This window comes from Ceratosolen solmsi, unplaced genomic scaffold (assembly GCF_000503995.2).
Source record: "Ceratosolen solmsi marchali unplaced genomic scaffold, CerSol_1.0 scaffold47, whole genome shotgun sequence".
In the NCBI taxonomy this organism is placed as follows: domain Eukaryota; kingdom Metazoa; phylum Arthropoda; class Insecta; order Hymenoptera; family Agaonidae; genus Ceratosolen; species Ceratosolen solmsi.
Window position 1 is genome coordinate 9,278,433 of NW_011948419.1, and position 23,167 is coordinate 9,301,599.

Below are 23,167 nucleotides of genomic sequence, written 5' to 3' on the forward strand. Positions count from 1 at the left end.
ATATTAGAATTTATACATTTCATTCTCAAACTGTAGCAACGTTATACATCGAAAAGCTATATTATGGGGTATGATGATGTTCAATAGATTTACATTATTATTCATTAAGATTATAATATTTAGATATTTGTAACTATTAAAACCATATTCTATTATATACAAACTTTTGTAGATTCCTATAAAATTAAAAAAATTAACTATAAACAAATTTTATTATTTCTTATTATTGCGCGCTATATTTCATAGCAATTTTTTAATAAATTACCCAAGATTAGGATTTACTATATTTTTCAATATTTTAATTAATATTTTTATACCTTTATATTTTCTAATTAAATATTTTTCAAAATTAAATGCATATTATTTTCAAAAATTTTAAAATCTAAAAATTGATTATAAAAACATCGATTTACTATGGTACAAAAAACGATCGCCTAATATTTCAAAATACATGTTTTATGAAAATTAGAAGACAATGTTATGCATTATTTTCAAATTTTGAAACTGTAGAAAATAGTAAAAATATAATAAAATAATAATTATTTAATATTTTATCATTTAATTTTTGTATATATCTATCTATATAAATATCTTATATAAAAATTTTTTTGATAAATATCGTTTAACTTACCAATATTTCATTCTAATAATATATTGCTAACTTCTATTATTCTGTCTATTCTATTCTCCTTTAAAATCAGAATGCTTAATACGAACAAAATGAGTACAATGGAAGAAGGTATAAATGGAACCGATTTTTCTCTTTTCTTTTGCATTTTAACCTTTAATTTCTTTAGATTTTATATTCAAAAAAGAATAATAAAATGAAAATAAATCCTTTTCATCTATTTATGCCATATATTCAAAAAGCTTCAAGATTGTTAATTTGGATTATATAAATTGAAAAAGTCAAAAACAATGCAAAAGTAATTTCAAAAGCATCACAAAATTCTTGCATATCAAAGAAAATTTTAAATACATAGTCATTAAATGCTTTCTCATTGTAATTAAGATAGATTTAACAAGAACAATAATGTATTTCTCAAGACATGGAGCAATCAAGAAAAAAATAAAAACTGACCAACGTAAATTTTTAAAAAATTTATATTTGTGATTCAAGACATTTATTTTCCTCGCAAGTATCATTAAATCATAGTGTAAGTATAATTATATTACACCGTAAATTAAGTGTATACAGTAATGATGCGTTGTTTTTTAATCTATAAGAATGACACTTATATACAATTATTATTTTATTTTCATAATTGTTCATCGCATTTCATTAATTTTTATACTAAATAAATAATTTAGGTAAAGTCTATATCTATTATTAATAATAAACCAATACCCATTAATTGTATTTCAATTAATTTTTTCACAAATTTATTAATAAATATGAACTCACTATTTAAAATTTATATATGAAAATGGAAAAAGATTTTTAAATAAAATTTTTTAAAATTTAAAAAAGATATATATATATATATATGTATTTAAAAAAAGGGTTTAAAAACTGAAGAAAGATTTAGAAGACTTAGAAACATGTATTTTTATTGTTACATATATATAATTATATAAATTTATATGCAATAATTAATATTTCAGTATATAAAAATTTATATATATATTAATTGTTTAGGATTCCAGCACCTAACATAAAAATTGCAATCAAAACAATCATTTTACTTTGAAACATATTTTTTTGTAATAAAATTATATAAAAATGTGCTCGACAGATAAGTGAATGTATTAATTTAATATTAATTTTCTTTTAGTTATAAATATTTTACCATAACTAGATTATTTAGTAAAGTAAAGGATATTTTATTATTTTATATTATAAATAAATTTTAAATATCATGTAAAAATGTTTTAGAATATATTTTAAATAAGATATATCTGATTGAAATCAATCTTCATTTATTTTCCAAGGGAGCAGATTTGACAGATAAACAGTATACATTGGTTTATAACGATTTTTAAATAAATTAATGAGTATTAATTATTGTTATAAAAATTAAAATTTGTTTATAAAATTTATTTGCGATATTCTCAGAATTTCGATTGCTGAAAACGACATAAACACAGCGATTATGAATATTAAAATCACACATTGTTAAATACATTTTAATACCAATTTACTATTGGCATTTACAGAAGAAGTCGTTTAAATTCCAATATCTACAATTATATTGGAATAGGTATACTTATATATATATATATATATATTTAGTTAGTTATTTATATATACTTAAAAGACATATGTTTTAAAATCAGCCATGTTGATTGCCAAAAATTACATTTTGTATATCTATTTTGAAATTCCAGATACCTGTATCTATATATTTCGACAGGTTTATTTCGAAATAATATATACCGAAATTTTAGTGAATATTCAAAGTACCGATTTTGATAAAATATTATGCTTTCTATTCTCATGTTTAAAAAAATTACAAAAACATGATGAAAAGTATGTTGTAAATAAATTGTTAATATATAAAATTTCAATTGATATTATTTAATCAGTATATATTTATATTTATAATACATATAAAGTATTATATACTGTTCGAGATTGAAGCAATTTCCAAGACCGTCGGCTATCGGCATCACTAATCTCTCTAGCTTTCAAGTTACTGTAAACACTTGGGACGAGAATTTTCGTGTACTTGTTATGTGTCGGTTTCAAATGGTCTACAATGTTTATAGTCTTCGAGTAGTAACGTCGCTTGGAATTCTCGAAACTTCTTACGCCTTGTTTTTGCTTAGAATTCTCAAAACTTCTAGGTTTTTTTTTCTACGCTTCATGTAAGCTTCCAGTGCAGCAATAACGATGCTTTATTGCCAGATAAGTCAGCTACCGCGTGAATATATAAGGCAAGCACTCTTGCTGTGAACCTCTTGCAGTGACCTGACTGCAGTGAGCCGACCACAGTGAACCATCTAAGTGAAGAAGCCATGGCACGGATCTCGGACTGCCTCAGCAGGACCCCCATGGAACGATAAGCCTTCGGTTTTCGTGCGCCTATTCAACGGGCTTATAGACTCATTGTAAATCAGTCAATCAAACAGTTATCAGTCATTACGCCATTCAACCAGTGTTTCCTATCACACAACAAGTCACTCAATTATACTTACGCAATGAAGCCATCCAACAGTTATAAGTCATTACGTTATTCAGCCACACGTACAAGAAGTCAAGGGTGCTAACTCATGACGATAAACTACACTGCCACAAGAAGCATAGCCTCTAGGTATATTCATATATACACTTCAAGGCCACACGTTCTACATTGGCGTGTATGCATATGTACTCACATTAGCAGAGGCCATTTTATTGTATACACTCGTCAAGGGCACACGTCCTATTTCAATTTAATTATTTTTTAGTTAACACATAATAATAGAAGTGTTTCATATTAAAAAAATATTTAAAAATTTGAATTCACTTAATCACCATAATTTTTTCAAATAAATTAATATCAATTATTGATAAGTCTTTATGTATTGACCCTTTTAAAGCTCGAAACATTAATCAGATGCGACCTTTATCTTACTCATTATGTATTTAGATTGGTTATCAAATAAAAAATATTCTAATAAATACAATTTTAACATTCATATTTAATATAAAACTTTTGAGCGATAAACTGAAAAATTCATATAATGAATTGGAATAAAAAGACCCCCACATAACTATTTGCAGTGCATAGAATTGTCTATTATTGATCTGTAAGATATAATTAAATAATAAAACAAGTGTTTATTGATTAAAAGTAATTAATCATTTTGAATAATTAAAAAATCTTTTTTATATGTGATTGTAAATAAAATTTTCGCTTTCAATAAGAAAACAATAGCATTTTAAATTATGAAAGATTTACACTACTCATTCTTTAAATAAAATAGTCTCCTACACTTCAGAAAATTAAAAATGAATTTATAGTATACTATTAAGCTATAAGTTTATTATTACATTATCTTATTATATTATTTATTATTTTTAAATTATTTAAGTATATACACTAAATGAATATTGTAAAAGATATTATATGTTTTATTATATTATTGTATTATAGATTTATACATTTTGTACCATTCATATATATAATGTAGTTAATTTTGTAATTATTTACGAAAATTGAAAAGTATTTTTATTTTAATTTACTTCGAACTTTCAAACTTAAAATCATACAAAAGGTAATTTCAATTTATTTATTATGGATACGTAATTAATAAGTATTTTATCTTATTTGATTTGATTTTTATATTAATTTTATTATATCAAATGTTAAAATATATTGATAATTATTATTATAATAACAAGATTATAAAACATTTATGCCCTTCTCAATTTATGTGACTTCTCTAGTTGAGGAGTTAATTATACGTGTTTAATTTTTTTTAAAATTATTATTATGAAAATTATGAATATTGTATTATTACCAATAGTTTTTATACCAATATGTAAAAAATTATATTTAATAGTATCAGAGATACTGTTACATTTCGTTACATAAATTTAGATTGTTATAAAAATTATCATTTACAAACAATTGCATTATTTTTTAGAATAGATTGAGTTCAATCCATGAACATTTTATCTAATATAATATTGTTTCCATATTTAGAATTAAATTTAGAGAATAATGCACAGTAGAACAAAATAATGAATTCGTTTTTATTGTGATTTATTAAAAATACATGTAAAATATTAGTACATTTATTATAACGTATTATATTTAATATCATAAAATAATTGGATGTATTACATTTATATATTACATTTATATATTAAAAATAAATAAATTTTCAGTAGATTTATTGAATAGTGTTACAAAGTATTAACTTTTACTAATATACAATAAATATAATTAATAAATTTGTAATCAAAATGTAAGTGTGATTATACAAGATTTAAATATATGGATATTTAGAAGCTAAAGAATTAAAATTTATAATATTATTCAATTACTCATATATAAAAAGAATAGATGATTATTGAACCAATTCTCTTCCACAATAAACTAATGTTTATTGAAATCTCATTCATATTATCATATAAATATAATTTAAATATTTAAAAAATAATTCGTATTAATTATTAAATTATTATGTAATATTTTAATGTAAATTATTAAGTAATTAACAATTTTTCTCTCTTTGTATAATTTAAATATAATAATAATAATAACTTTATTTCTATTATGCATAAATAATGTTGGATCTGAAAAGAATGAGAAGGTCGTGAATCATAAAAAAATATAATAATTTTCATGTGCATATCAGGATATAAAACATAAAATATACTTCATAAAGTCTTTAGAATAAAAAAATACGAAAGAAGTACTTTTTATAATAGTCTACGCCATTTTGCTGACCTGTAAAAAACTATCAATCCTCACAAAAATCTCTTTCATTGATTTAAAATCACCCTTTAATAGTTGCTGACAAAATAGTGTCTTTCATGGAATTCTTACATCTAATGAAATCGGTATAGCCCTATAAACGGGTAGTCTCAATAAATCGAGGGCTTTTGAATGCATGCAATCGGATTGGTCCGTTTCCAGCAAACTTAATTATGCCCTAGCGAAATACTTTTAGCCAGGGAGCGGGGCCGGAAATTCTGCGCGTGTATGTTGATCAAGCATATTGAATATTACATTGGAACTGTATGACGCCTTTTTTAATATCAAGTCATAATTTTGTAAGAAGATTATTTTTATACACAAATGAATCACCGCATTAAAAATTATAGCAATAAATTTAACATTCGTTTCATATTTTACAATCCAATATATAACTTAAAATAGTTATATATCATATATTAAATCTCACTATTTTCTAAAATGAAAATTGATATTTCTTATAATTCTTTTAGAATCTAATTATATAATTTATGAAAATTACTGACGATTAATATAGAACTAGTAATACAAATAATTTATGAAATTTTTAATAACATTATGTATATATGCATACGTTTAAAAAATTACATTATATATAATTTTTATAATACATTCCTTAATACAATAATTAAATGATAATTAACATATTTTTTATCCAAAAGTTTCAGTAAATAAATCATTTTGCGTATTTGATGGAAAGAAATCCAAAGAATGAGAATTAAAGTAGAACGTAAAAACCTAAAGTGATAATATAATTTCTTATATATACATTTGAAAATTTTGTCATGTATAACATAATATTAATTACCAAAAATTTTGTTATTGAGTATTACCTAGTAATTAATAATAAAATTGATTCCCCCCTTGCATTCTATATTTTCATACACTAAACAATTTTAGAATCTTGTACCATTGTTCTTTTAATTGATTTTAATCGAATACGTTCTAAATAATTGCTTTAAAAATTTAATCTCAATAAATTTTAGTCTATAATTTTATTTACTCTATGTAAAATTTAATCGTCACACATCGGTATCTCGAATTCTTCCAACAAATTTTATTCAACTTTCTCTTAAAAAAAAAAAATAATATAATAAATTGAAAACAAGGATTTCAAAGATAAATAAATCACCAACAACAATTAAAGCAAATATAAAAAAAAGTTGTAATAGAAAAACAAGTTAAATATTTAGTCTCGCTTCGTGTTTTTCTTTTATACGCAATAGTTCACAGATTACTCATTCTGCATCGTACAATGACAGTATTTTGTATGTTATTTGTAATACCTTATATAATAATCCATCACAAATATGCAGAAACAATAATTACATGTATATTATATATCTGATCAAAATTTATAATTATATGTTAAAAAATATAAACAAATATATAAAAAAATCATAATTTAAAATAAGATATTATTTTCGTGTGTTATTCGTTATTACAAATTGAAGAAACTTGGTTTTAAAGAATATAATTTATCATTTAGAATTTTATGATCATAATTATTATAATTTTTTATATAATTGAACCAGATATTATAAATTTAGGATAAAATGTACATGTTAAATCATAATAAAATACTGAAGAATTCAATACAATTGTTTAAAATAGAACCACTGGAGATGTACGTTTTAATATTCATTTCTTAAATCTATTATAAACTTGAATTATATTATATTATATACCTGAAATAAACTTTTGACAACAAGTATTGTTAAATTTGTCAATTATATTCGATTTTTTTATTTTAATTTATTTCACAAATTTTTTCAGTGATTTAAATATTTGAAATTTGGATAATCTTCTGAAGATTTCAAATTCTCTCAAATTATGTTTAACTGCAATTGCAATATTGAATACTTTGCAGTAATTTATAATTATATCTATATAATTTTTCTACTTCTATTTATATATTTGAAGAGTTATTATTTATTTGTTATAATTATTTATTCATATTTTAAATAAAAAATCATTCGATAAATTTTTCTAATATTCATATAAACATAATCTTTTTATTAAAATTTTAATATTTAATACCATGAAAGTATTTTTTATTGTTAATTCAATTAAACTTTTAAGGCAACAATTTCAAATTATGTAGGTTATCTGTAAAAAAAGTAATTCTACATACAAAAATGACGTCTAAAAAGGATAAGTAAAGTAACTGCTTTACGAAATCGAAAAATGAATATCTAAATTTTTTATTCGAGGACTTGGCATAGAGAAAATGAAAAATTACGAATTTCATAATAACCGTGAGTATCTATAGACGAACAGCCATCTGTACATGCATTTAGTGTTCCTGTGGCGTGAGACCGCCCAGAAAAACTTGTCGAATACACCCCATGCGTCAAAAAATTACAATGACAATATTGAAATTCGATCTCCTCGTGGGCATGAATTCCATTCTGTTCTTTCTTGTTTTTTTTCTATAATTGTTTATTAAAATACTTTTACTTTAATATTCACCCTAACATTTGTACTTATTTTATTACATTTCCTGTCTATGGTCATATGTCTTACTCTCTCTCAGTCTTTTTCCATCTTTTTTCGCCCTGTTTCTTATATCTATGATTACAAATTACATTGTTTCGACTTCGTCACGCTTCTGACTTGATTTCTCATTTCTAATATTAATACATAAAAGTATTATTGTCATTTCAGTTTTTAAATATTTCTGTATTAAACATTATTACTTTTCTACCTAATCATGGTATTTTCTACTTTGTGAAAATTAACAATTTAAAACAAATTATCAGGAGAAAATTCCTTTACTACAATTAGATTAACTTTTATATAATTATTCTTTATTTTTATTTACGATTAAATTATAATGAGACGTATATTTATTTTTTATCATAAATTATTGTTAATAGTAGGGTGATTGATTTTATTTAAATGAGGTAGAACATGGTTTTTTTAATAATATATGAATTATTTTGCTTAATAAATTTTATATATATATATATATATATATATATATATATATTTTTTGTTTTTTTTTGTATAATTGAAAATAGAGACGATTTGAATTGTTGTATATAAAGTTTAACACGTTTTGAAATATATATATATGATATTAATTCAGTGTATATTATTAAAATCATAAAAAAGAAATATTTTTTTAATAAGAATTATATCGAGAAGAGTGAAAAGTCAATATTTTTGGTACGCCGTCGCACTCACTTTGCCATCGTTATTCTCACAAATATACTGTTGAATTGGCTTGGTCTCCTCTCTCAAAGACAGGGGTACTTACACTAAATAACATATAATTTACTAGTAGTGACATCAGTTAGAAATTCACAGAAGCATTGTCGAGTAATAAGCAGGTAATAAGCAACCCGAGTATGCTGAATTTTTTCTAAGTCGCACCACGGGGAATGCATACAGTTGATTTAACTACGGGGTTCCCATTTTATATATTAGTTTTGGATTGCTTTTAAAAAATGTATTATTTCAATTTTGTAAATAGATCGTAAATGCACTTAAAAATATGTACTTACTTTTAAGGAGTGGCAGATCATTTATGAACCCTCCGTCATCTACGTTCGTATTCTGTAAGAATATCATTAATTATAATTATAAAATTGATGAAAGTATTAAATTTTGTTGTAAATGTTATATATAGAGAAAAAAGAATGGGTTGATATAGTACGTAAATAAATAATAATTAATATTAAATATAAACAATAAATAAATAACAGAAATAAATATTATTTCTTAAACTGTGAACGTTTATAGTATACTTTTATTGATTTAAAGTTATACAGAATAATATTATTGATATTTTTATAAATTATATTAAATTAGAAAAATATAAGAGTCCAGATATGTTGTGAAATGTAAATCACACATTAGAAAGATTTGAAAAATATGAAAAATATCACTTATTGAATTTACGAAAATTATTTTAAAAAATTATTTAAATTTTGTATCTAGAACTACGAATCATTTTTTGCATATCGATTGAAACAATTGGTTACGATTTTAGAAAATTAGGGTATACTCTAATTTGATGGTATCTCATTTCCAGATGTTTAATAATCGAAAACAATTATTCATTTTATGATGAACTATTGTTATACTCATTTATATTTATATTTATTTATTTATTAACCATAATTATAATTGTAGTTTCAGAAATAATTGTCACTTAATTCTTTAATCTGTATATACTACTCGATCAACAATAATTATATAAAACGTTTTTAAAGACAAAATAACACAAATTAGTAGTATATAAACTAAGGAACATAGTATAAGATAAAAATAGTATAAATATATTTCATTTTGCAATTGGTCACGTACCTGGGGGTCATCTATGAGACTGGTGTGTAATACAAGATCCGTTTGTTCGAGTCCTGGTGTAGGAAGTAGGGCATCAGGACGTCTTACAGCCCCATATTCAACGCCTCTTCCACTGCTACCTCCACCGCCTCCACCACCGTTACCATTACGCCCGGTATCATATGGAAATGAGGCATGCATATTTGTCTGGAAGATTAAATATAATTCAGACCTTTTTAAGTCATTATGAAATTAATACTGGCAAACATTATTTTACAAAGCATTATTTGCCTTAAATAATAAAAACACAATTTTTTAACAAATTATTTTATTTAAGATGATATCTTATTAAAGTAGTAATTTTTACAAAATGTTATATATTAAATACTTTTTACTATTCTTATCAACTTATAATTCATAATTTTATTCCAAAATAAACCATTTTTATTACGTACTTTTGTATATTATTTCCATTATTGATTTTTTGTAATTTTCAGAATTTTCTCCAATGTTAAAGAGATTCATTTTGTATAAAAATGTAAAAAGATTAATGTTTTTTTTTTGTTAATGGTTAATACTGAAAAAATATATTTGTACAATTCTTTGTACCTATCAGTAGAATTAAAATTTTTTTCAAAATTAGTGTACGTAATAGAGTAAAAATTAATTTTGATTTAACTTCAATTGTATTGTATTAACTATAATTAATTACCACATATCAAGAAAAAATAGATAAAATGTTTTAAAAACAAAAAGAAAATTTTGTTCTAATTTGTATATATGAATTTAACATCAAAATTATGACAAAATACGATCCAATCAAAATTATGAAAAAAATGTATGGAAAAATATATGGAAATTGAAAATATTATTGAATTGCTTTGAATTATATAAAATTTTCCAATAATATATTCACTAGCAGATAAAATTTTTATTTATGGATAGGATTCAACTACAACAATTTAACACATAATCAGGTTCAGAAATAAAATCTGTTTTTGTTGTAATTTAGACTATTGATATTCCAATAAAATATGAAATATTAAAAGATATATATTTATTATAAAAATTAGTCTTACAGTTTCATTTTTTAGTAAAAATTAAATTTCTATCTATGGTATAATTGCGTTGGCTAATTTTTTATGATATAGTATATATAGGTACTTTACATGTATGCGAAACTGTTGAAAACAAAATATGATTTAAAAATTTTGTATTCATAAATTTTTATATTTACATATAATTCTATTTGCTTAGGATATTATATTATATATTATCAAGAAACACAAAGCCAATCGATTAAATATACATTTTATCGTTCTTTATTTGTCAATAAATCATATATCAGGTTATATATATCGTATGAGACAATTGAAAAAAAATTTACAAAATTGAGATATCAGTTTAGTTGTAAAGTATAATTCCATACATTATAATATCTTTATTAGTAGCTTTATATTTTTTACAAACTATCTTAATTATAACTTTTATTATTATATTATATTATATAATAAATAACATTCATTGAAATGCTAAGCTAATAAGTATTTTAGAATTCTATTTAATAAAAAATTCATTTTATTTAAATTTGTATAATCTATGATTTAGGTATAAAATTTTTTATATTTTGGTTTTTGTTTAGAATAACATACATAAAGCGTTGAAAAAAATATTTATTAATATAACCCATATATAATACATTTTATTGTAGTAATAATATAAATTATATTAAATGTTTACATGAAAATAATTTTTACTTTTCGAATCTGAATAAATATTGATTAAGTAAATCAAACATGTTTTACATAATGTCTAAATTTTGTTTTTTTGATTAAAAATGTTAATTCTGACTCCACATTAAATTTTATTTAAAATTATTTTACGTATTGATATAATTAAATATTTTAAAATTATACTAACAACTTAGTTTATTTATTATTAAAATTTTAATTTTGTTAATAAATTGAATTTATTATTTAATAGTAATTTAATTTATTTAATATTTATTATTTATTTAATAGTAATAAATTTATTTAATAGTATATGAACATTTTCAGCTCCAAGTAAAAGATTAAAACTGGGATTCAATACAAAGTTATTTAGCTAAGTATAGAGTTTTCCTTTTTATTTCTAGTAGAAACATTGTCGAAAAATTTATTATTGAATTTTACATAATGTATAATTTACATAATCTAATCAGTTTACGTAATTGTATATCATCAAAATAACTTCATTCGTTCAATACAGTATGTCCTCGTAGATGATAAATATATATATAACTGCAATCACTCAATTATATCTGGCGTGCTGCTCACAGAAGAGGCTGAAGAAACACATTACTCTTCATAATAAAGGTATCTCATACGTGTCTCTATTTGTAAAGCAAGGTTAAGCATTGCGACGGAAAAGTGAGGCAAGCATCAAGTCGCTGGAATTGCCAAGGCCAAGCAATAACGTGGCCATGCGTATGTTTATCTTAAATTAAATCGTTAGTTATGAAAGTCTATAAAGTATTGTAATCTTTGAGCGAAATCAACGTTCGCCATAGATCTCGTATATGTACATTTGTGATGTGCTTTTAAAAAGCTTTATATATAATCTTTTACAAGGTATTATACGTATTATATATAATATTACTATATGAAAATTACTTTTTTAATATAAATACTATAAAAATTTATTAAAATTTGTTAATGTAGCATGTAAATGAAGTATTTTTATAACTGATTATTATTATGAACTATAGGTAAATATTATAAATTATAATATACAAATCCAGGATCATCATTTTTGTACCGACATTTATTTGTGATTTTATCTTTCTATAATAAAATTATAAGCATGGTTTTATGATGTCATGTTTTTAGTTCTTAATTAATAAATCAACAACACAATATATATTTAATGTATCTTAAAAAGTACTGAAGACTTTTGTTTTTTTTAATTAAAAATAGTTTCGTATATATGTATACAATATTAAGTTAATATTACCGCTAAGTTATTCGGTTAAAAATTTTCAGAATTTACAATTTATGGTGAAATATATTATGTATATATTATGTATATATGACAGTTATTACTGGTAGCATTCACAAAAAATGTCAAATGAATTTTGGTACCAAAAAATAAAATTCTAATTCTTAGAGTAGGGTAGAAAAATCCTCCATCAGTAACACATTTTGGAAACCATAGAAAATTTAATAATTAAAAACTTTTTAAATTTAATTATTTATTTTAGATTTGTTTCTTATTAAATTTATTAACCTAATTACTACAAAACTTAAAAATTTAAGGAAATATAAAAATTTTTATAAATATTTTTTATCTCGCTTATTACTACTCATTGTATCATGAAATAGTAAATTACGTTACATACTTTTAAGATATTTGTTTTAATTCTAAAACTTTAATAAGATTCCATTTTTTATTTATTTCCAATTCTTATTTAATTATCTGCAAAGAATATTAAAATTTCCTCTATTCTATCTGAAATGTATTACTATTATTATTGAAAAAATGTAATAATGAAACTATAGAGTGCAAAATTGTATAGCCTTGGTACCAGCTTTAAAGCAGTACCAACAGAAAACGAGTCTACTCTAGTTACAAATTCATTAGATATTCAATATTGACAGATTGACCTAGAATGAAATTATGAGTGTATCATAAAAAGTGTATAGGTGGAGAGAATGATAAATTGATAAGATAAATTTAAAAATTAAAAGGCTGAACATATTTCCATCTCTTTGTTGTTCTTATTAGTATAGGAAAATATGACTAAAAACAGATGAGTACCGATTTTCTCTAAGTAAAATAATATTGTTAATTTGTTAGTGTTGCTAAACGTGGATCATATAGAAAAAACTTGAAATGATAGCGTTGTGATGTAATGATTTACCATTATCTGGTGCTATACTTATACGCTTATATAAAAAAATTGGTTATTATAATGAACGCATATTTTACAGTAATTGTGTATAACTGAGATACTAGATCTAATTTTCTCCACTGTAAGTCAATAATAAATTTTGTATTTTATTATTAATCTATTTATATGTCGAAAAAATTGTTTTGTTAAAAAAAAAAGATTTAAAATTTTATAGCTGTATAAATATTTACTAACAAAATTAAATAAACCAATATTTTACAGAATAAAAAATACTTTAAATATTGCTTCAGTGAATCTACATCTCTAACAAATAATAAAATACAAACGATTCATGAAATCTTGAAATTTTCAAGGGAATTTGTTAGTATTACGTTCGGAAATGTACATTTTTTATTATAAGTATAATTAATATAATATCCGCACTCATTATCACGTGAGTTTCATTATTAATAAAATAAAAATACAAGATAATTATTAATACTTAAAAATTATGTGCATACATTGTAGTAGGTTATTATATGTTAAATTGTTCTTTATAATTTATAACATAATATTAGATATTAAATCTTAAAATTTTCGTAAAAATCGTTAGGTATTTAACCTGTATTATTAAAATGAATCAACTTATAAATAAAATTTAACATATAAAAATTAAAATACTATTAATTTATAAAATTTGAAATAATAAAAAACTTAGTTTTAGAAAAATATTAATTCTTATATATTTTATAAATATATTTTTATAATATAATTTTCGTTTTAATTATTAACCAAATATATTAAAAAATGTTTATTTTTTAATATGAAATTTTTTTCTTGAATAATCTATACATCTGATTTACGATCCACATTACTATATTTTCCTAGTTTAAAATTATCAAATTAATATATCCTGTTTTTATCAAAAAAAGAGAGAAAAAGAGAAAAAGAGGATTTGAGAGATCATATATCATGAAAGTATTCTAAGAATCAATTCAAAGGACTGGATTAAGAGACAATTTTAGGAATCTTAATGGTCCGAATGAATATCTTTTACAAAAACTTAATGACGATTATTCGGCTGATTACAAAGGTGAGTATGATACTGAGTATTATAAAAAATAGATTTTTCTACCAGATTACTTTTATCGGAAATAACAACAAAATATTATACTACCTATATTCCTTATTTTTTATGAATAAAATAAAATAAATAAATTCTTCTTAAATAAATTCTGATTTGAAACAAGATCAAAAGTATCGTTATAGTAATTTCATTATACTTTACATATATATATATATATATATATATATGTATATGTAAATATAATTGTTGTTAAAAATTTGGATTAAAGTTCTTATAACATTTGTCTAATTATAAATATAATGTAAATATGTGATTATATTGTAAACATTTTTAATTTTAGTATTAAATTTAGTCAATAATTTATTTTTCACTAAGACAATAAGTAAAATTTATGAAGCGGTAAACTAAGTAATATTAAGAAGTTAATTATACAAAAAATTTCTTTTAATTTTTCTAATAAAAAAGTATATTAATAAACAGTCTCTTGATTTAAAAGAATATTTAACAATATCATTTAACAATAGCGAATACCATTTTTGTTAAATAAATCTTATTAATCAAACATTTTATATTAAAATTAAAATCTTATCATCTGCACGAATCAAAGAATGTCATTAAAATTACAACGAAGCAAATAAAAATATAATTACATACTTTATCTGTATCAATTATAAAAAAAGATTTTGCATTATTGAATACACGAATAATTATCAATTAAACAGGCATGCTTACAATAAGTAATAAATTAAATTAATTTGCCAAAAAAGAAAAAAAGTACGTGTTCTATGCATTTTAAACATTAATATTTGAGGATAAAAAGGAAATACATGTAAAAATGAAAAAAACTGAATTCTTTCGTATAGCTAATTCTTACCTGATAACTAGTTTCTAATTCCTATAACTAACGTTGATAGTATTATTTTTCAAGTCAAGCATTCATTAACTATAGAAAACGGAATTTCACATGGAATTAAAGACAATTTTATATGTTTTATGATGAGACTTTCATTATTAATTAATTAATTTTTTAAGTAATAGATATTTATATTGCTTAACCGTCGATTAAAAATCATAATTGATATATTACTATATGTAAAATTTATATAAGTTTATATAACAATAGTGTTAAAATAAACATTTGAAGTTAGTGATGATAAGACATTAATAATTGTGAACTGTCGGTGAAAACACTTATTAAATATCTGTAATTACTTTATTAAAACACTTACATTACAATTTAAAGATTATTTAAGTTTATTAAAAATTTTGTAGATGGAATCATGATGCATAATTGTATAATTTAATAAACATAAGTGAACCGCAAATAATTAATTTATAAATATGTAACAAATTAATTTTCGTTTTTTTCACAATCTGGTAGTAATATTTATATTTTTAATCAAATCTAATCAAACTTTTAAAAAGTCAATTGATTATTTGGAATATATCAAGATTCTTGCTTCAAATATAATGAACCGTGAAAATGACAAAATACATGTTGTTTTAATTGTTAAACAAAGCACAAATAAGTAATTTAATACAAATAATTGAATCGTTGGATGATACAGGGAGTATAAATGATATAACAACGATTTTATTAGTTATTATATTCTTTGAAGACACTTGAATAACTAATTATTGTTACTACATTGTATTTGTAAGAAATTATCTAACAGATTTATTGCATAGATTTTAGTATTGTTTTTAGATTTTTGAATGACTGATGATTTTTGAATGAATAAAAATGACTGTAGGATACAGATAACTATCAACTATTTTAGTGTTGTCTTTTTTATACCTACATGTCTATCTGTATTGATTCAAATTATTTGGAGTAATTATAGTTTATTGTGTATATATAAAAATAGACATAATATTATACATGTTTAATAGTTTTATCTAATTTTTATAAATATTAGAATATTGTAAACTTTAGTTGTACATTACCTTAATATTATCGTGTATTAATAAGTTTCAAATATTTTAAGATTGAATATAAATCACAATATATTAATTATTGATTTTTCTATACTATAGAAATTTAAAATAATTATATAAAAAATTAAAGTTTATTATAATTTTAAACTTTGCAAAGCAGTCTTTGTATAACATAAAATTACTTTTATAAATTATATAATTATATTATATAAATGATATAGTTTAGCAAATTTCGTCATTTTTAGTATATTTTATACTTCAAAGTAAACATTTACAACATCTTTCCAGATCCCTATCTTGAAGAATGTCGATGGTCTGGACAAAGGACGAAGAAAGAATAAAGAAACTTAATAAGCTGATTACTGTGTGCAGCTAAGAATGTAAAGTATCCGAAGAAGAAAAAGACGAAGAATAAAAAATGAAGTGGTGAAGGTAAGAAAACTAAACATTCACAATTATATCTTTACTAAATATGTATATGCACATGTGAATACACATATATACACATTCATTACTGTAACTCTATGTGAAATTGTACTTTTTCAGTTTGTCTATAGAATTATTTTATAGTTTTATAACATATAAAAGACATGTAAAAGTAACATAGCTGAAATCTAAGTGTCTCATCTCAATGTCAGTTCGATCGATGTTTAAAGTTACGAGATTGATATAGGCGAAGGATGAGAGTCCGAAATTGGAAACAATTTATGAAATTTGCCATGAGATCAGATATTAACCATTTAATAGTTTAATGTTTTTTATATATAACATTGAACCTATCAATAATTATGTAATTACAGTAAATTTAAAATTAGTTAAATGTGAACTAAATTTTATAAAAGAATGAAATACTAAAAGGTTTTCAAAATAGCAATTTTTATTATATTATATTAAACGAAATTTTTAATTTGAATAATATTATTATTTATATAATATCATAAAATCTTATATAATCTTATAAACATTATTAATATTTGCCACAAATATAATTAATTATTCTACTACTTAATTTTTATAGTTCAATCTATAACGTACAAAAGTCCATGACTGAATAATTTTAATTTGAGTTATAATAATTTTATAATTGTTTAGTGTATGCCATAATCATAGCATCCTAGAGCCATTATTAATATTTATTACAATTTTATTACATAATTATTCATTATCTCTTTAAAGAAATTTAAGTCTACGAAAAAAGACTAAAAATTTGGTTCAAATAACTTTTATATTTTTATTTAAAATATTAGGTATTATTTATACATTGACAGAATTTTATTTTTCTTTTTATTGTTTTTTTTATCTTTTTCTAACTATTGTTTTAGTCATAAAATAAAAATATTTACATGAATAACTATATTTTATTAAGGAAAGAGTTAATGTAAGACAATAATTATTAATAATTGTAAAGAAAAGCATGGTCCATCCTTGGATTTAAATTTTGATGGAGATATACGGTATTATGCATTGTATATAAAGAGAAACAAAATTCTGTACTTACGACATGAATAGAGTCAGTATCCCTCCTGAGATCCCCACTTCTTTGTCCGGCTGTAACGGCAGCGCTGAGATGGTTGTAATGGTGTTGATGGAGAGTATTGAGGGTCTGAGTATAAGGGTCGCCGACCAAATAGTCCAGATGCTGGGGCTGACCCAAGCCTGGATGTTGGGGGCTGGTGGGCGCATGATGATGCGAAGGGAAGGGTGGTGGAAAGTAGGGAGGTTGAAAGTCCGGCGCTGTAGGTAGTGAGGCTCCGCCATGGTGAGGCATACCTCCCCCATTACCGTTACCTCGGTGCCCATGATGGTGAGCTCCAGAGTATGACGAATTATTACCGCCACCAAGTGACGAAATACTACCATGGCCCGCCAAACGGTCCTGAAACACAAGTTTATGACAATGTTGCTATAGCATTCATTTTTGTTTTTCATAACAGTTTTTCTGTTACAACAATTATAATGTAAAGTTACTCATTTGAGATTTGGAGGTAAAGTAAATTCATACAAGAATTAAAATAAATCTTATGAGTTTTATATGAAAAAGCAATTTTTCTCATTTGCTAAGTGCATATTTACAGCATATATCACAGATTTCTGTACATCTATACATGTGACTGTTGTGATACATAAGATGTTAAAAATGAGTAAATTGTACAAAATGTTATATTCCTGATATAATTAAAATAATATACCATTACTGTAGTTAGTTAATCATTAATTTCAATTTGAATAGTGATGTAGATTGTATGTATTTTCTTTAATTATTTTTTAAATAGAAATAAAGTTCAAAAATAAAATATTAAAATTCAAAATCATATGCTTTAGTTACGTCAACTTAAATAAGTGTTCTTCGTATAGCAAATAAGTATACACTGACTTCCTTGTCGAAACGATTCTAATTAACGTTTTATTGTGAATTATTGTCATATTAATAAAATCACACATTTTACATACAATAACATAATATATTCAAGAATATATGCTATAATAACAGAATTATATATAAAAATAAAAAAACTTTTAATGTATTGTTTTTTTAATTCTTATAATCTTTTATTAAAATACATTATTTTAAATGTGTTATATTCTTCATTATCCACCATAATCTTATGACGATGAATAAAATATCTGTCCGTTACAATGTATCAATTATAATAAATAATTCATCATTTCCATGTATGATTACATAGAAACGGCAAAGATGGTTTTTAATATTCTAAAAACAATATTAAAATGATTCGATAATAATATAATGTCGTTTTTTTTATTTGTTTACTCATGGAAACTTATTTAAATTATCTAGATTATATTTATGCATAATTTGATTTTAAAACCAACTACAAAGAAATATTTATATTAAATAAACTATTGAATTGATTATTAAAATTTGTATATATTTTTCTCATTTTCTTACTTTTATATATATATATATATATATATATATATATATATATTAAATTTAGTATAATAAAATTTAATAATTTACAAAAATAATTTTGAAAATTGAATTGAATTATAATTATAATTACTTTCTTTTATAATTAAGTGTGAAGCAAATATTTTCACATTAAAAATTTATTTAATTGCACTTTTATAAAATAAAAAATATAGCAATAAACATGTTTGGAAAACAATTAATTTAACAAATATTTGCCATTAAGTTTTGAAATTAATCAATTTTTTTGGCAAAATTTAAAAGTGCAAAGGTAAAAAAAGTACAAACAAATCTATACAGAAAGTAACGATTCAATGCATTGATTCTTATACTTGTTTATACGTTGTTTATATATAAGGAAATTTAGAAAGAAACAGTAAATCAATAAATACAGCTAAACATAACATTGAGAAATAAGATTTGTTAGATTGCGATTTTATTACCCGGTCGCACGCACATTTTACGTGTTGTTTATTGAATAGAAACTATGAAAATTGACTTAACACATGTATAAATAATCTTAGATGTTTTTATTTACAATGGGTATAAAAGCTTATGAAATAGTTTGCTTAAGAAAAATAATATTTTTGAGGTCTATATTTTAATATGTAATAATATTTATTTAAATAATAGCTTTGTTCATTACGGAAATATGTTGTTATAGTTTATTACTACTTTAAATAAATATCAATGCATAAATGTGAGTGAAAAAAATAATTATCATATATTTGTATAAAGTAAATGTGCTTAACTTACATGAACATAAAAATGCGTTCTATATTTCTTTAACTAACAAAAATTTATCGATTTTAGCGGGTAATAAGACAATAATCTTGAATGATAGCATCCAATTTTGTAATTATTCTTTTGAAATAACATATCCATAAATTCTTTCTATATTAATTGCTATATTGTATTTTAAAAGTCTTTATGGAGTACACAAATTTATAAATTTTTCTACTCCGAAATTCAATTATTTCGTATGTATTTAATATTTTTACGTTTTATATTATGTGTAAAATTATATATTTTATATTATATCGATTAATTTTATTAAACTGTCCAAGAACTATAAAGTTAAAACCAAATACTGTAAAATATTGGGTCAATCAAACTTCTAATCAACTAAACAAGTAAATAAACTTTCAACTATTTACTCAATCAATTATTCACATAAATAATTAAATAACATATTTATTGATCGCAAGTAGATTACTGTAAAATATCGATAGTTTTCAAAATGAAATATACAAATGTATATAAAAAACATTAGTATATAAAAAGTAATTTATCATAAAATACACAAGTATATAAAAGCAATTAACACTTGTTTTTTCGTTTAAATTTTATTAATGTAAAAATAAGGTAAATAAAAAAACAAATCGGTTAAAAATTAGATTAGTATCGTTGTTCTACATATGTGTTGGGTGGTAGCTTCTAGATTATATCAACTAGAAAGACAATATATTATGAAAATTAAATAAAAATGTAAATGTGTTCATTGTGCAGAACTATCTATAATAAAAATCAAATTGATAACTCAAATTCGTATTATTTTTTACTTGTGGAAAAATATATTATCTATCAGAAATTAATTTTTGTGCTGAAAATAGTGTTTATATACAGTATTAATATATTAAATTATCATCATAATTTGCAAATCATAATTTTTCATAAATTTATCATTTTTAAAACATTCATATCTTAAATATAAGTTCTTTGTTTAAATTGACTTTCTATAATTTATTATGAATAATATAATTTATTTTTAGTTCAAATATTTTATTTGCTTATTAACAATATGTAATATACCAAAGAAAATAATATTTTAATAATAAAAGTAAAATTTATCCATATATATATGATCATGTGATTATGTACATTATGTATTGTCAATTATGAATGTAAATCATTTTGTAAATCATGTATTGTATAAAGTAATTGACAAGTATTAAAATATTTTACGCTTTTTTATATGTGAAAGAATCAATGGTACGAAATTATTAATAATTATTTTTTATACGAATAAGAGATAATAAATTATTAATCATTAATTTTGAAAAATATTGTATCAAACTGATTACTAGTTTACTTTACTTTTCTTCAATAGACCGAATAGTGTTTAGCTGTTTCATAATTCATTATAAAATTATCGCATTAAATTAATTATACATATTAGAATTTTGTTTAAATAAATAGCCATTTATATTAAATTGAGATTAAATATTTTTATAAAAATTATAAATGTCAATAAAATGAATCATGTGCATTCATTTCTAAACCATGTTATACAATCGTAATATATAATAAAACTCTTATAAATATTTACGAGAGTTTTTAATTATCTGTAAATTTTACTGAAATTCCAAAGCACTTTAAATTAAAAGTTATACAAAGTTATGTTAATTAAACTGCTATTTTATTTATAATTAAGTGGCTACAACATTTTTTTGCTCAAAATAAATGTTTGTGTCCTATTTTCAGCGTTTAGTTAATTTAAGAACACATACATGCATCATTGGCAGTCGGTTAGTCGGTTTATGAATCATCACGATCAAAGTGCATACTTACGTAGACCGATGGTTATAATTCTTGTCTATTAGTATCACATCTTTTTTCACTTCCGAGCCTTTAAAAGATTCACAGTTCTTAGACGATTTTGGTATACGGAAGCGTCACATTTTGATCTATTGATTAAAGCCAAAATTGAATAAGTGCACTACTATAATTGTTATTTTAATATTCGGTATAATATTAGCTTTAAAACTTAGATAATACATACTAGTAAGATAAATTATTAATCAAGATTAATCTTCAATATACAAAATAAATCCTATAATTTTTCGAGAGATTTGATTATTAAATCACTTAAGCTTATCAAAGAACATTATTTTAAATATTAATTGAAAAAGTATTACAATGATGATTACAAATAATGATTAACTATATGCTTTACGCTTTTACATTTAAAGTTCTGAATGTTTGCATAGAGTTCGTTTATTAAAATAAAATTTTTTTTTAGTGGAAATGCTAAATTATATTTTATTATAATAATTTTATTAATATTTTAAGCATCAAAATGTTATAGATTAATGTTGCTTAGATTTTTTATACATAGTATTAAAACATTACGTTTGTAAAAATATATGAATGTAATATGAAAAATTTATAAATTATTGTTCTGTAATTTTATATCATCTTGGTTAAATATTTTTTTTTTCAGGACAATATAGACTATATTACTTATGACATTATAAACTACTTTTAATTTCTAATGAAGTATTGAAGAAAACCAATTTTGGTTCAATTAGTCATTAATTTTTAATAATGATAACAGCAATTTAATAATACAAAATCAATATGTTTTAATAACTTTCTACGTTGACTGTTATTAAAAAGTAACAAAAATTATTTCAGGTAATTATTTATAATAAAAGGGTGACAAAAACAAATTATTTATACATTGTAATGCAACTTTTAACATTTCCATTTTTTTTTCCAAACTTTTAACTTTTCCATCCAGTTGATAGTGAGTAAGTAATAAAAACTATACCGACGTTTAAAGGACCAAGTAATATATTTCGTATTTATAATACATTATGAAATAAAAATAAACTCTTTTGTGTACGAATGCGTGTGCG

General features: G+C 22.0%; 1 protein-coding gene across 4 annotated transcripts in view; it reads right to left on the reverse strand.

Moving 5' to 3' along the window:
• Positions 1 to 23,167, reverse strand: part of TfAP-2 (transcription factor AP-2) — an 81,801-nt gene that overhangs the window by 9,736 nt on the left and 48,898 nt on the right. For all 4 annotated transcript variants that reach the window (XM_011497676.1, XM_011497678.1, XM_011497677.1 and 1 more), the window contains 3 exons: positions 18,093 to 18,470; positions 9,723 to 9,908; positions 8,918 to 8,969 (listed from right to left, as the gene is read on the reverse strand). In XM_011497676.1, coding sequence (XP_011495978.1) covers positions 8,918 to 8,969; positions 9,723 to 9,908; positions 18,093 to 18,470 — 616 coding nt within the window. The remainder of the gene's footprint in view (positions 1 to 8,917; positions 8,970 to 9,722; positions 9,909 to 18,092; positions 18,471 to 23,167) is intronic.